This window comes from Palaemon carinicauda, chromosome 32 (genome assembly GCF_036898095.1).
Source record: "Palaemon carinicauda isolate YSFRI2023 chromosome 32, ASM3689809v2, whole genome shotgun sequence".
Lineage (NCBI taxonomy): Eukaryota > Metazoa > Arthropoda > Malacostraca > Decapoda > Palaemonidae > Palaemon > Palaemon carinicauda.
The window spans coordinates 82,454,499-82,469,616 of NC_090756.1; the positions used below are offsets into that span (position 1 = coordinate 82,454,499).

At 36.6% G+C, this 15,118-nt stretch overlaps 1 protein-coding gene across 6 annotated transcripts in view; it reads left to right on the top strand.

Moving 5' to 3' along the window:
• The window catches only part of LOC137625416 (ADP-ribosylation factor-like protein 13B), a 322,821-nt gene that overhangs the window by 304,899 nt on the left and 2,804 nt on the right, over positions 1 to 15,118 (top strand). For 3 of the 6 annotated variants that reach the window (XM_068356323.1, XM_068356328.1, XM_068356327.1), the window contains one exon: positions 1,214 to 13,646. In XM_068356323.1, coding sequence (XP_068212424.1) covers positions 1,214 to 1,350 — 137 coding nt within the window. In that variant the 3' untranslated portion in view covers positions 1,351 to 13,646. Of the gene's footprint in view, positions 1 to 1,213; positions 13,647 to 15,118 lie in introns of those variants that run through there. The other 3 variants (XM_068356325.1, XM_068356324.1, XM_068356326.1) reach the window with 3 other exon arrangements.

The following is a 15,118-nucleotide window of genomic DNA, read 5'->3' on the forward strand; positions in this document are numbered from 1 at the left end:
AATCTAATTGAGGCCCCTTGCGTCAACAGGCATAGGAGGAGATGATGATGATTATTTTTCCTAATTTTACAAACCTGATTCCTTCTTAGTTATATTTCCTGCCTCAAGTCCTTGGTTAAAGGTCAAGTGATGGTTTCTCCCCCTGTCGGGTGGGCAGGGCTTAGACACTACCTGACAGGCAACTATGTTTACCTCATTAAAAGTTTGAACTGCTGTTCCATCTTCGCTGAAGTCGTACTCCTATTGATGGTCTCATGTTTGTACTGTATATTTAGTTAAAATGCAAATTGCTGCTAAGTATTTGGGATATTTTACGGTCAGTCTTTCAAGATCATCAACTCTTCATACAAACAGTTAAGTATTTAAATGTAAAGGCTGCCACTCTATAAATTACATTATGTATTTATAAAATTATCAAACCTAAGAAATCTCCATTCTTGATCAAAAGTATATTTATCGATGATACACCTTTTATTGTAACAAAATTTATAAATCAATCTATAATCTATGGTATGTTGAAAGGTACAAAGTAGTTTCCAAATTTTTTTTTTTTTTTAATGTCCTAGCTTGGGTGGAGAGGAGGCTTGGGCACTGATCATATAATATATGATCAGTCTCTAGGGCATTGTCCTGATTGCTAGGGCAATGTCACTGTCCCTTGCCTCTGCCATTCATGAGCGACCTTTAAAAACCTTTATGGTTGGGGCTTGTGGAATTAATGAAAGACAATTCTACGTGTTGGGAGGAAGGTGGACAACAAGACCTAAAAAGGGATTGATGGATGGTGTGAAAGAGGTATTGAAAAGTTAGGACTTCAGCGATCAGGAAGCAAGAGACTGAATATAAGATAGAGAGTTGAATGTCATTGTTTGGTGGGGTTAGATGCACTGCTAGTGGGCACTTAGTGTTTGAGTATGTGGGTGTTCTGTGGTAGTGATCATTGTCCTCTTTTCTTGGGAGTCCCTTTCATATATCTGAAATGGTTTGATGCTGATGGAATTATACTGCAGCATTATGTTTGTCTTATGCCCTTGTTTGTGGTATGTGTATACAAATATTACACTGTAGAAAATTTGTAAAAAATTACTTAAGAAATATTTACAGGTATATATTAATTTAGATTTTTATAGAGTTCCTTTTCTGTTTTTCTAATTTTTTTGCCTAAAAGTTATGAGTTCCCTTGTATCTTGGAATTTAATATTTTGTAATTCAGCAGAACAATTAGAACTCGAGTCTTCATGTAAACAACCCAAAAAGAAGTCCTTCCTGAAGCGATACCACAAGACTGCCCCGTTGATGCCAGATACTTCCAATCAGAATGGTTCAACGATTTCCCCTCAGCTAGCATGACATGAAAGGTAAAGTCAGTAGTAGTTGAGTGAAGTGTCTGCATATGGAGACATATGTGTAGGTGGTTCAACAGTGCACACTAGTATGGTCTTACATAATCTCTAACCTGGTCTGGAAGTTATCATTTAAGATATCTGTATGAATATAGAAGAATTTCTTGCCAAGTTCTGTCATTTTCTAAGGTCAATTGTGGTTACTGTACGTGTAAGATTCAGTTGTGAGACATGGTTTAGTGCATTGTATCCTTTCAAGATCTGACACTACTGCCTACCTGTCAGATTTGAAGGCCATCTTTGTATTGTCACGTATGAATGAATTTTTTTTATTATGTATCTAAGTCCCACTAAGACGAACATTTTTCTCCTCTCCCAGGACCATAACAGAAACAAAGTTTCATGGTAATTACTTTCAGGTGAACAATAAAGCAGAAAATTGACAGAAATGTCAAGTTTTGTAAATCAAATACAGTAACTTTTAATGTCATTTGGGTGTTTTGATTTAAACTATTTTTGTCTTTTTTATGCATAAATGTTTTAATCCCACCAGAAAAGGAAATCTGAAAGGTTTTTACTTTCTTTTTATTTTTTAATGTCGAACAGTTGAAAATAAATAGTTCTGTAATGTTATAGTGATCCTTGATTGGCTTTTGCTGGTCGTAAATAGCAGTTTTACTTATACCAGTGTTAAAAGCTAAGGATTTTACACCACAGTATATTTTTAATATCAGCTTTATTGAATTCTTTTGAATTAGGTTCTTGAAGAAATTAATTTTTGAGCAGAATGTATGCATATGCTTTTTGTTTGGCAGTTTGTCACAGCTTACTTAACATGAAGTTTGTGTTTTTAGTAGAAAGGAAAATGAAATCTTTGAGGAAATGACAATGGGAAAACAGTTTTAGAGAGGAGGTGCAGGAGTTATACTAGAGTGAAAAATTAAGGTAAAAAAAATGATACAAAAAAGAAGAGAGAGGTAAATGTCAAACTGCAGTTTCATGTTGCTAATAATATCAGAATTCATCATTATCAGCATTTTACTTCATATTTTGTCTTAGGGCCTGCCATTTTTGGTCTTGAGCACTAAAAATTGGAAAAATATGCTTCAGTAGCAGAAAGAACTGAAATTTATAGCATTAGTTTTGTATACAGACAAATCTAGAAGATGAAATCATGCACAACGACAGAAAACTCTCAGGGCCATCCAACTATTGGACGTTACCAGCAATATGGAGTAGGTTGACCAGACCTTGATGATATAATTAGTGAATCAAATTTGTGCAAATTTTGGTTATATGACTTGAATCATGTTCTATTGATAGGATGAGGATAAGATAACTTAGTACATGTTTTTCTCCATTTCTTTATATATAGATAAAATGTAATCTCCTGTCTCTCATATATTTATTTTATACATATTCAGTGCAGTGTATTTTCATCATGAGATAAACTAGGACAAATTTTAAAGTTAATTTATTTTACTTTTTTCCCATAAGTTCTAATAATAGTATCTCGTGTGCATTTTGGAGTTACAATAAAGTATTTTGCCTAGCAGTCTTAGTAAAAAGTTAAAATTTCCTTCATTTGTCTTGAGAAGGGGTGAGATATAAATTTGTTAATCCCCATCATGATCTGATTTTTCCCTAAATTAATCATTTGTTGATGTAGTAATAGAATTCTTTTCAGGATTAATGATCAATGATGAAAGTAAACTGTCCAATATATATATCACATTTCCATAATTTTTCTAATAGTTCTTGCTGTACTCTACTCCAGTGGGTAAGTAATGTAACTTGCCTTTGATTTTCTGCAGGGCACATTTATAGTACTTCCTCAAACATACACAAAATCTGTCTTTTTACAAGCCCTTACACCATGAGACCACTCAGTAGTCATTTCAATCTGCTGTCAGTAATGCAAGGGAATTATTGTAAAAAAATTAATTGCTTCATTGTTATCAGGATATAAGATCAAACTCAGTGGTCCAAAGAAAGCCTTTTGTTTTTTTATTACAAAGTTTTAGTTTATGGCTAACAATAAATAAAATGTTTCAAGTTATGTTAGTTAGGTGGAGTTTGATTGTTAAGGTATTATTTCCGGGAAATTGAAAAAATACATTAATATTTGATATTAGAGAATTTGAAACTTTATTTTTAGTTCATGTGAGCCCTAATTTTTTGTGAAAATTGTCTGTAAATCTGTTATATATTTACAATTAAATTGTCACAAATTTAAATGTCTAGTTCTTGTTAGTATGGAACTTCATGTAGTGAAGCAATAAAAGTCTACATTTCAGAATTAAACTTAAAATTGTTGTTTAGTGATTATTTTTTATTAAATAGACAATGTGGAGTGTAGTTTATCATCCACCTGTTAGTTCCATGATTGTACTTTCAGCTTCATCCAGAGTTCAAATAAGTGTCCTACTAATCTTCTTAACCATTCAAAAGCTTGAGATTAAATGGACTACAGTGAAGTTCTCATACTAACCTTATGATTATACTTGGTTAATTAAATGATTATTTCTGTGTTAGTTGGTTTTGAGGTTGCAAATCTTTCTCTCTTTGGTTTAGTGTACCACTGTATAAATTTCTTGTAAGAACATATCCACCAATTTCTAGTCTGCACCTATTTGTTGCACTTTTTCAAATCTTACTTACTTAAACTTATAGTACAGTATTTAGTATTTTCCTGGTTTTACAGTGAAGGAATTACATACTGTTCACAGGCTTTGTGTCTGATAATGTGTTCAAATTTACATTTTTTATGGGGCCTTTTTATAAATTGTTTTGAGTATTTCATTTATCTTTGTTTATTTTTATATAGATCAATATGCAAAATTGACCGTTCCTTTTGTAGACCTAATTACTATTTGTTTATGGAGTAACTAACTCTCATGCTTTTACAAATTCAAAGTTCAAGTGAGGCTTGCAAACCAATGGTCATGTAACTGTTTAACTAAGGAAGGTGGTGCAGCACTTAGATAATATGTAGATGGAACTTCCTTAGCTTAAGGAAGACCCTCATCTTGCCTGTTTGACGGGTGAGATATAGTTTACAAGCTGTTCCCAACTTATGAATACAATTCCCATGGAATATAAAGATAAAATGGTCTGGTAAAAACAAAGAACATAATGTTTGTGTTTAAGACTATCATTGTGCAGAATTTACCCACATCTGTCTTGTTGTCTTAATAAACTATTTTGTAATCGATAAAACTTGGCAAACTAGTTGGGGGGGATTAGTAATGATCTTGCCTGGTGATCGCCAGACTGGGGTTCAAGTCCTGCTCAAACTCGTTAGTTCCTTTGGTCGCTGGAATCTCATCATCCTTATGAGCTAAGGATATTGGTTTTGGGGAGTTTATAGGTCTATTTGCTGAGTCATCAGCAGCAATTCCCTGTCCCTCCTTGGTCCTAGCTTGGGTGAAGGGGGCTTTGGCACTGATCATATGTATATATGGCCAATCTCGGGGCATTGTCCTACTTGATAGGATAATGTCACCGTTCCTTGCATCTGCCATTCATGAGTAGCCTTTAAACCTTTGAAAATTACAGAAACTAATTATCTTACCAGTGACAGTGGGACATGCAGGCATAGTCTTGGGTGTAATATTGTAATGTTAGCTCAGATTTTGTCCAGATACCCATTCAGTCTTTTTAGTTGTCCTACAAAAATCCATAACAAAGTTTAGAATTACAAACATATTTAGTTGATGAGGGGTTCACACTAGCTAGTGAGAATTTGTTGACCATTAAAAAACAATTACGTCTCTTATGAGTACAGTAATGATGCAGTAATCCTTTTTTCCAGCATTCAGGTAGGAATAAAAGAAACAAATTACTATTACTTTCTACTGTATGATCATCTTTTGAATTGCTTTATTGGCCCAAAAGGGTAGTTGAAAAATACAGCAGTGCTATACTGTTGGTGTCCATATATAATGGTACAGAATGAATTTATTGTGGTTAACTATTTGACATTTCACTGAGTGCTATTATGTCTAGAATTTATAGTTGAGTGGGTTTGGTAGAATTATGTTACTGCTGCTAAAGCAAAATCATATTTTTGGTCGTAGATGCTATGCATTGTCTTACTTCATAAATGTATTGTGTAGAAATAATTAGGCTTCCTGAGCAAGGGATGGTAATTTTGTTATTTAAATAAATTTTAGTTTTTACATCTTTTCCCATATAATACATTAATGGAATACAGTACAAAGAGTACTTGCAATGTTCTAAAATATAGTTTTTTAATTCCTTTATCTCCACAAATAAAGGCATTGTTATCAGATTAATACTTAATTTCCATCTGTGTACATATACAGTTCCTAATGCATTGTATTAGGTTTTTCATGTAATTTGTTTTAACATGTAATGCAAACCTGCAACTTTTGAAGCTGGAACAGTTGTTTAACATTTTAATGAGGTGGTAATAGTAGTAGTAAGTGGTGGGCGGTGTAACCTTTGATTTTGACTGTAGGCTGTTTCAGTCTTTTGGTTTTTCTTTCAAATTGAATAAATGGCCTTATAGATAGTTGTGTCTGAAGGATATAAATGGAAGAAGGCAAGGACATGCAGTGTTTCCTTATAACTGTAATTGTGTGACAGTTTTCTGTGCTGCCTGCCATTATCCAACATACTTTTTCCTGTCGGGCAGAATGTCTGTTGTTGTTCTATCCTTTGAGTATGTGTGTGTGTGTGTGTATGTTTGTATGTGTGTGTGTATGTTTGTGTGTGTGTGTGTGGCAGTACATCAACGAAAATGATAAAAGCCTAAAGAAGTTTGTATTAATTGGACATCACTGGTGCTCCGTCAGAAGAAGAGTTCCTCAGCTACTTAGTGTGAAGGGGAGAGCTGTTGCTCTTCATTACGTCAGTGTCTGCCAAATGTGTAAAATGCTAAGGACATATCAACTGGCTGTGTTGCTGTGGTCTCTTCCCTGGTGAGAACATTTTCATCGGCCTGCAAAACTCCAGAGAAGACATATTTTAAGTTCTCTCTTTTCCTTCGCCTCATCTTTGCTGAGTTATCACACCTGAAGAAGAAGGAGTAAAGATGTTATCAAAGACGTCCTATTGATAGTAGTCCCCCGTGGGAGAGTTGGATGCCAGAAAATTCCCTTCTTGAGGGAGTGCTGAGAATTTTCCCCTAGTAGGAAGAAACATCCATGCACTTACGCCTTGCGCGCATGAAAATGATAGATCAAGATTCTTGTCTTCCATCTTCCCCAAGAGACAACATTCCACATGCATGAGCTCAACTATCACTTAGAAATTCAAATGTATGATCATCTTAACAGGTACAAACACCTTCACTTGCACGATTGTCAACATGTGGATTATCATCACAGCCCTCAATAGTCTCTGCACACGATGGTTCACGTACATGAGCTTCCACATGCATAAGATTCATGGACATGTGTCTATGCCCACAATCATTCACGTGCATGATTGTCTATAACCACGAGCTTCCCAGACTAGATCAGCTACACACATGATTGCCATGCACTCTCACACTTTATGAGCATAATCACCAAATACACGATATCCATGTGCTAAGGGTCAACCTGTTACGTTTTGTATAACATCCAGTGTTGAAACCCTCTATCACCGTTTGAGTGGTCTCGGTATGACTAGTCATCATTATGTTATCTGTCCTCTATTGCTCAGCTAAGTACTTTAACAAGAACAAACCTGATTGATTTCTCCCCGGGTACTTGTGGTGAGGACAATCCCATTACGCGATAAGATGTTAATGTATTTAGAGCAATATCCTCCAACAGAGTATGTCTTGGCACTCAGTTTGGGATCTGATGCTTTACATCTGTTCTTCAGTAATTTTGGGGTCACAGAACTTCTTAACCTGCCTCATTCTAGTTTTTAACAGTACAACACACAATACCGGTGGAATAGTAACCTTCAATCATTCTCATTGGTTGTTCGGGCTGTGAGACCTTCCCTTCATGAGCTATGAGGTTTCCTTGCCTCTTTCTTTTTGTTTCATCTTCCTTGGAACATTCCAATTATGTTCTCTCCTGACATAAAAAGTCTCCTCACACTTTTTCTCCAAGATAATCGTTTCTCATGGGATTAGCTGCATGCAGTAATGGAATTCCCATAAGATCAGTTGTCAAAATCGGTAACCTTGATCAGCAAACAATCGATCGGGATTCATGTGGTCATGAACCATAGTGGTTGGAATTTGCACTCATTATTCGGGTGCTTATTACTTTCCAGTTGCCAGGGATTTGGTACATGTGTTAACTGTTCCTTCCCATCACAAGTATTCCAGAAATTTATGAGATCTTTTGATGCATGAAAACGGTTCCTCAACCTAGATCTTAATATGCTCAAAAACTGGTCCGAGACATGAGATACTCCCACACCTAAGAGTTTTCCCAAGTACCAACATCTTCCAAATCTTATTTCTCTTCCTCTTTTTTTTTCTTTTTAAGTTTTTATAGTTTATATATGAAAGATTTATTTTAATGTTGTTACTGTTCTTAAAATTTTTTATTTTAATTGTCAATTATTTTCTTGTAGTTTCCTTGTTTCCTATTCTCCATGGGCTATTATCCCTGTTGGAGCCCTCAGGCTTTTAGAATCCGGCTTTTCCAACTAGGGTTGTAGCTTAGCAAGTAATAGTAATGATCATCACTCGCACGATACGGATGTGAGTGTCCAATCTCAGCACTAATGCAAGCACTGAGATGTCACTTCGTTCTCACATGGTCATGGTGCTTGGCAAGATCCTCCCAACCAAGAAGAGGATTTGGATTGTCCATTACAGAAGTTAACTGGGGCCTAATGATCGACTGACCTCCCTGCTCAAAAGGAAGACAGCATGCACTACACGGTCTGCCAGCAGGAAAAAACGTCTTGTGCTTATTAAACCTGAGGGATATGCACATCTAGATACTCATCCTTATGTCCATCAAAATTATCACCTTGTCCCCTAGGCTTGGGTTTTCATTTCAAAACTAGAACTTCAGACTACCTTTCTCCTCGAGCATACACACTCATCTTTCTGGTACTTGCACCGTCAAATATCACCTCTTGGGTTTTCTCGACAATTGGCTAGTCCAGTCTCCTGGGAGGTAACATTCCAGTACCAAGACATTTGCCTCTCCTGCTGCTGTAATCCAAGAATCGCATTCAATTAGTAACTCAATCTCAGGGCCAGGCAGAAATGAAGGACTGGGTTATGCTGGTAACACAATGAACGTTCGTTTCAGTAAACGGAGGGAAATATTGTAGGGCAGTTGATCCCGCATGACCAAGACGTTAAGAACATCCTCTGAAACTTTCTTTGTTATGGGGGAACTCGTTCCACACAGGCTCCCACAGTTTAACCTCAAGAGAGAGGGAAAGAAAGAGACATATAATACTATTTTTGTAACTCTTCAAGATATTGAAAACCTCGTAATCAAAAGAAGCAACACAGCCTTCACTAATTTGTTTCATATGATTTTGCTCATCGTAAAAGGTGCTCAGTAAAGGTGAAGATTTTTTTTATTTTATGAGCAAGCTGGGTGCTCCTGTACTCCTCTTGCTTAACAGTTCTGTGCTTGATCAGATGCTAGATGCATTTGAGCTTCATGACCGAATACGTAAATTATCTTTAAAGACACTTTCTGCTTTGAAATATCTCCTCCCAGGCAAGGGGAAGGATGGATGTAATGTATGCAAACTATTTTTGTAATGACCACACATTACACCACATTCTTAAGGGTATAGCTTCATCCCCGACCACCTACCTGTCTCTTTGTGGGGACTTAGCCTAACACTTAACGTTTTCATGATCAGGTTGTTTTAGGAGGTTGACTTGAGTCAATACTTTTGTTCCTCTCCAAAATGAAAGTGCTTTGACATTTCCTGGGTTAATAAGCCAGCCAGATTGGTTTTAGGGACTTTCTCCCTCCTAAGTTTAAGTCTCTTATTAAAGGTTGAAGGTTTATTTTACGTGTAGGAACAAATTTTAGAAGTGACTACAAACCTGAGTCCTTTAAGTTACGCTGCATGTTTCTATCACCCTGAAAGTTCTAGGTTAAGGTCAAATTGAAGGTTACACAACTTGGCAGGTAGGCAGAGCTTACCCGCCACCTTCTACAGTACTACCATCTTAATAAAAGTTTAAACGGCTATTCCTCACTGATGCCATACTCTTGTTAAAGGTCTCAGGTTTGTATGGTTATAAAAAATACAAATTGATTTTAAAATATATCATTTTTCAAAGGCAACTGATTTCTTCCTGACAATGATAGTAAGAATGCATAGCAAAAGTTAACATCATATTTCTTACCTTAGAAAACATTCAATTCTTTGTACATTAGTGTTGTTTTTGATGGAACTAAATACGCATTAGGATGAAAAGCTTGTTTTAAAAAGCACTTGATTAGTAATTTTACCATTTCATAATTTAGTGGTAGTCATGTGATGCTATGGTTGGTGTTCTGTGTTATTTGATATCTCCTCTACTGCACCATCGAAGGCAACAGATATTTAAGTTTTTTATTTCATTCAAAGATATTTGTGGCATTTACCGTAATAAAATGTAGTTTGAATTGAGGTGTTGTAGTCAAACCTTGAGACTATGGGAGTTTGGAAGAATATGCATCTCCCTGACAAAGCACATTCTAATGCTTTACACTAGTCATTAAGAATTTAATACATTTTGTGAATCTGTGAAAATAATTTTGTACGTGTAGTAATTAAGTAATTATAACTGTATAGGGATTCCTTGGGACTTTGCCATGTAAGGTTTACATTGGATTCCTTTTTTACATTCGCAGTATAAAAATAGCATTGCTTTTAGCTTGCTCTGGAATGTCAGGATATTTGCAGGATGTCCTTTTTTTCATCAAGTTATGTCATGAAGTAATAAACAGGTGGTTATTAGTAGTGATGTACACATTGATGAACTAAATGTCGGCTTTATCCTTAGTGATGTGTTTTTTGTTCATAGGTTGGGATTTTGCTTGGAAGATTACATTCTTTTCTAGCTCCAGTTATCATTACAATAATCTGACTGATTTGGTAGGGTAAGTCTAGAATTTGTTTAAGGTGCACAATAAGTACCTTTTTATTAAATCATCCTTGCATAAATTGTGACATTTTGGAAAAATAAATGCAATCATTTAATGAAATATTGGGTATACTATAATACTTTATTACAAAAGGCTTTAAATTCATTCCAAAAATAAAGGCTGCAACAGTCTTTAGATGACTTTGCGTTGTGCTGTTTTAACTTAAATTTTTAGTATTGAAAGGATCTATCTATTTTTCAAAGCACTTCCCCCCATTTTTGGGGGTAGCCGACATCAAACAAATGAAAAAAAGGGACCTTTCCCTCTCTACACTCCTCCCAGCCTGACAAGGGACTCAACCGAGTTCGGCTGGTACTGCTAGAGTGCCCCAGCCCACCCTCCCCCGTTATCCACCACAGATGAAACTTCATAATGCTGAATTCCCTACTGCTGCTACCTGACCATTAATTCCTATTTCGAGCACGGTCTCTTGCCTCTCTCACATCTATCTTCCTATCACCCAGAGATTTCTTCACTCCATCCATCCACCCAAACCTTGGCCTTCCTCTTGTACTTCACCCATTAACTCTTGCATTCATTACCTTTAGCAGACAGCCATTTTCCATTCTCTCAATATGGCCAAACCACCGCAACATTCATATCCACTCTAGCTGCTAAATTATTTCTTACACCTGTTCTCAACCTCACTACTTCGTTCTTAACCCTATCTACTCGAGATACACCAGCCATAGTCTCCAACTTCATTTCCTATCCTAACACACACTTTACTACATTTGTAGAAACTTTTTACTGCTTGCAACAACCTTCCACCAATTCCATATAACCTCATCACATTCCCCATCGCTTCCCTATCAACTCTGTCATACGCTTTCTCCAGATCCATAAACGCAACATACACCTCATTACCTTTTGCTAAATATTTCTCTCATATCTGCCTAACTGTAAAAATCTGATTCATACATCCCCTACGTCTTCTAAAACCACCCTATACTTTAAGATTGCATTCTGTTTGATCCTTAATCCTATTAATCAGTTCTCTACCATACACTTTTCCAACCACACTCAACAAACTAATGCCCCTTGAATTACAACACTCATGCACATCTCCCTTATCCTTATATAATGGTACAATATGTGCACAAGCGCAATATACTGGTACCATTGAACACACAAAACACATATTAAACAATCTCACCAACCATTCAAGTACAGTTTACACACCGTCCATACCAGGTGCTTTTCCTACTCTTGTTTCATATAGTGCTCTCCTCACTTCCTCCCTTGTAATCTCTCTCTAATTCTCATCTCCCATCACTGGCACTTCAACACCTGCAACAGCAATTATATCTGCCTCCCTATTATCCTCAGCATTCAGTAAACTTTCAAAATATTCCTCCCACCTTTTTCTTGCCTCCTCTCCTTTTAACAATTTTCCATTTCCATCTTTCACTCTCTTCAATTCTTGAGCCACCCTTCCTTACTCTCTTCACTTCTTTCCAAAACTTCTTCTTATTCTCTTCATCAAGAGATAGAAATAATTATACATAAATATTCACAATGTGGCTAAGATAGTATTAAAAAGGCCCAACAAAAGATTAAAAGGTAATCCATTAATTTGTTACATCCACCTTTGGTAGCCCAGAATAACTCCACCAAAAATTTAAATTTCACATTTACAGGAATTATAAGTAAAATGAATCTATTCCGTATGGTATCTAGAGTTGTCCAAGTTATGAAACTTCATTAAAGTACTATGTGTTGCTAAGATCATAAGATCAGTACTGTACATATATCATGTTTGTAGTTGGCATTAATTTTTCCTAAATTCATTGGAAATGTCAACAGCAAAAATAAAATGTAGAGAGAAAGTGCTAGCAGTCAAATATAATGAGGTCATATAATGTCATCGGAAATGTCGAGCTATTTAACCTCAATGATTGTAATTTACTGAAGATAAACAGGAACTTTTAACTATTTGTGTGATTTAGGTGACTGTTAACCTTGTTAACCTTTTTGCTGTGTATGATTTATTGAGAATTTTGATAATTGATATTCACCATTTCTATTCTGGCTCAAGACTTAATTTTGGATTATACAACAAATCACATCACTAAAGATCAAAGCTCGTCAAAGGAAACTTCCTGCATAAAAAACCTTGCTTAACGGTTATCTAGTCATGTAGTGCCGACTGCAAAATTAATTCATATCAAATTATGTACAAACAAAATGTAGCAATTACAGTACTGTATTTGCTAATACATTGTAGTTTAAGGATGTAGCTCAAATGTTGCGAAAATACTCATCCATCCCGTAAGTTAAATTTTAGATTAATTTTTTTTTTTATGTGGCTTTGGACATGTCTGTGTGTTTCTATGAGAATCATTTTGTAATGTATGTAGCATAAAGAACCATCAAGTGACAAATTGCCTCATTACATTTGTTTCAAATTTCAGGGTTTAGGTGTTTTGATTAACATCAATAATTCTTTTTTTTTTATTATTACAGAAAAGCAGTGTAGTGTTTAGTAAATAAGAGATATATTGATTCAAAATTCCTGCAAAAAAATATTTTTGTTATGGACTTGCCTTTTTTTCTTGAAATGTTTATTACTCATTTAAATAATATAATTAAAGAGACTTTAATACATTGGAAGTGATAGATGTTAAACTTGTTAAAACCTGCAGTTGATGACATAAGTTTTTGCAATTTGGGATTGTATCACCAAATTAAGGTTTTAATTCTTGTGCCAAGTATTGTACAATGCACTTGTGTGTTTTCATGAGTTTCTCTTGAGTTAAGTATATACTGGTTGACTAGAAAAAGTTTTGCAAGGCAAGCTCTTGATGATTTCAAATGAGGATTTGTTCCTATACATAATTCAAACCTTTGCCATTCAATTGGATTATGACCTCAGTTAAGCTGAAACTGCTGTTAAGCTTTTAAAGAGGTAAACAGTGGCTGGCGGGTAAGAACCCACCCGACAGTTAACGTTACCTTCACTTTGGCTTTGGCCGCTGATCTATACAGATGTCCTTTTTGGATCTCTATTTTGGATTATTTTGTAATAGTCTGCTTTTCTTTTTTTTTTGATTGTTTGTGTGATTGTTATTGATGTCGCCATCGGGGTCAGACATGTGGTTGTGTCCTGTCCAGGGAAGCCCGGTCAAGTATATAAGTAAGCTGGAAGTTAACCCTCGTCATCTTTGTAGCTTCTACAGGGGCATGACTGTTACAGGATTACCCCATTTTTAGTGCAATGGATCGAGTTCACGAAGAAGGAGGAGTGTAAGAGGGATTTATTTTATATCGGTCTTTGGTACTTGCAAGTTTATGCCCAAGAAGCTCTGTAGCTCTTTCAGCCCTCCTTTGGTTTCAAAGTCTGCTGCAAGTTCTTCTCCCTTTGAGGCTGAGACTGTTGAAGGAAGAAAGTAGAAGGTACCCCATCTTCCTCAGGGAGTTCATGAATGAGACAGCAGCCATCCTCTAATGAAGGTAATACCTCCCCCTGCCTCTCGTCAAACTTTCTCCCACTGTTATGTGGGCTGAGGACTCTTACAAGGATCTGGACCTGGGTACACTGTGGCCTGCCCCTAGAATTCATGGCACCCCCTTGGTGAAAAATCTTCTAGAGGTTCTAGCAACTGCTACAATCCAGCAGTCTTTTTGCTGCTTTCCCCTTGCCTGCAGAGGAGAGCTATGACTGATGCCCCTGAATGTGTCCTTGCATGCTGCTACAGTCAAGCCAGGAAATCCTCGACCCCAGTGAAGGAGAAAAGTAGTCACTTCCCCTTACCTGTTTCTTCTGTTCCTGTGTCACCTTCCTCCCCTGTTTATGAACTGCCTGCCAATAGGAAGATGTGGAGGAGTTCTAAAAGGCACAGGGCAACCGCCCTGATGGGTTACGAGTCTCCTCACAGTTCCTCAGCATGGTTTTACTAAAAGAACCCTCCAACCCTTGGGAAAGTGTTTAGGTACGAGGCAGGTTGCTCTGCACGCTAACTACATCAAAAGAAAACCCTGTCCTTTCATGAGCTAGGAAAGCGCATGAAGCAGAACAAAGAAACGACGAACTATGATCACCAAAGTGTTGATCTCAAGAGAAACAATGATGACAAGGCTCATGAATGTCTCTACGATCACCTAGGAAGAGATCAGATCATGAAGCCTCATGCGCACTTGTTTGTCACAGTTTTTGCGTGCACGATCGCATCCATAAGTACAATCACCCCAACATACCCCATCGGTGTCACAAGTGATTAAAGGAAGACCATCTCAGAAGGTTAAACCTTCTCTTACTAAATAGTAAAAGTGACACCATCACTACATACATGATAATTAGCACTTACTAGATCACAGACATGAACTTGATTGTCATCCCAATTGTGTTCTTCTGCATGCATGTGAGCAACATTTTGTACTGTTCACCTAAAAAAGTAAAATTAACTAAATGAGCCAAACATTCACAGTCACCACCTCATGAGCTTTGGGGTAGCAAACCATTGGAATCACAATCCCCAGAAGGCTCCTTGCACTCGGTATTCATGCTCTTACACCCCCCCGCAGAAGCGAAAACATCGCAGATCAGGCAACTCTTCTCCGTACTACATCTCTGTGAAAGATTCTCCCTGAAGGAAGACCGGCCTTGACAGGTCTCCCAAGGGCAAACCTGACCAGAATTTCAAACAAGGCTAGAGAATTTCTGATTCATCATCTGCAAGGTATTGA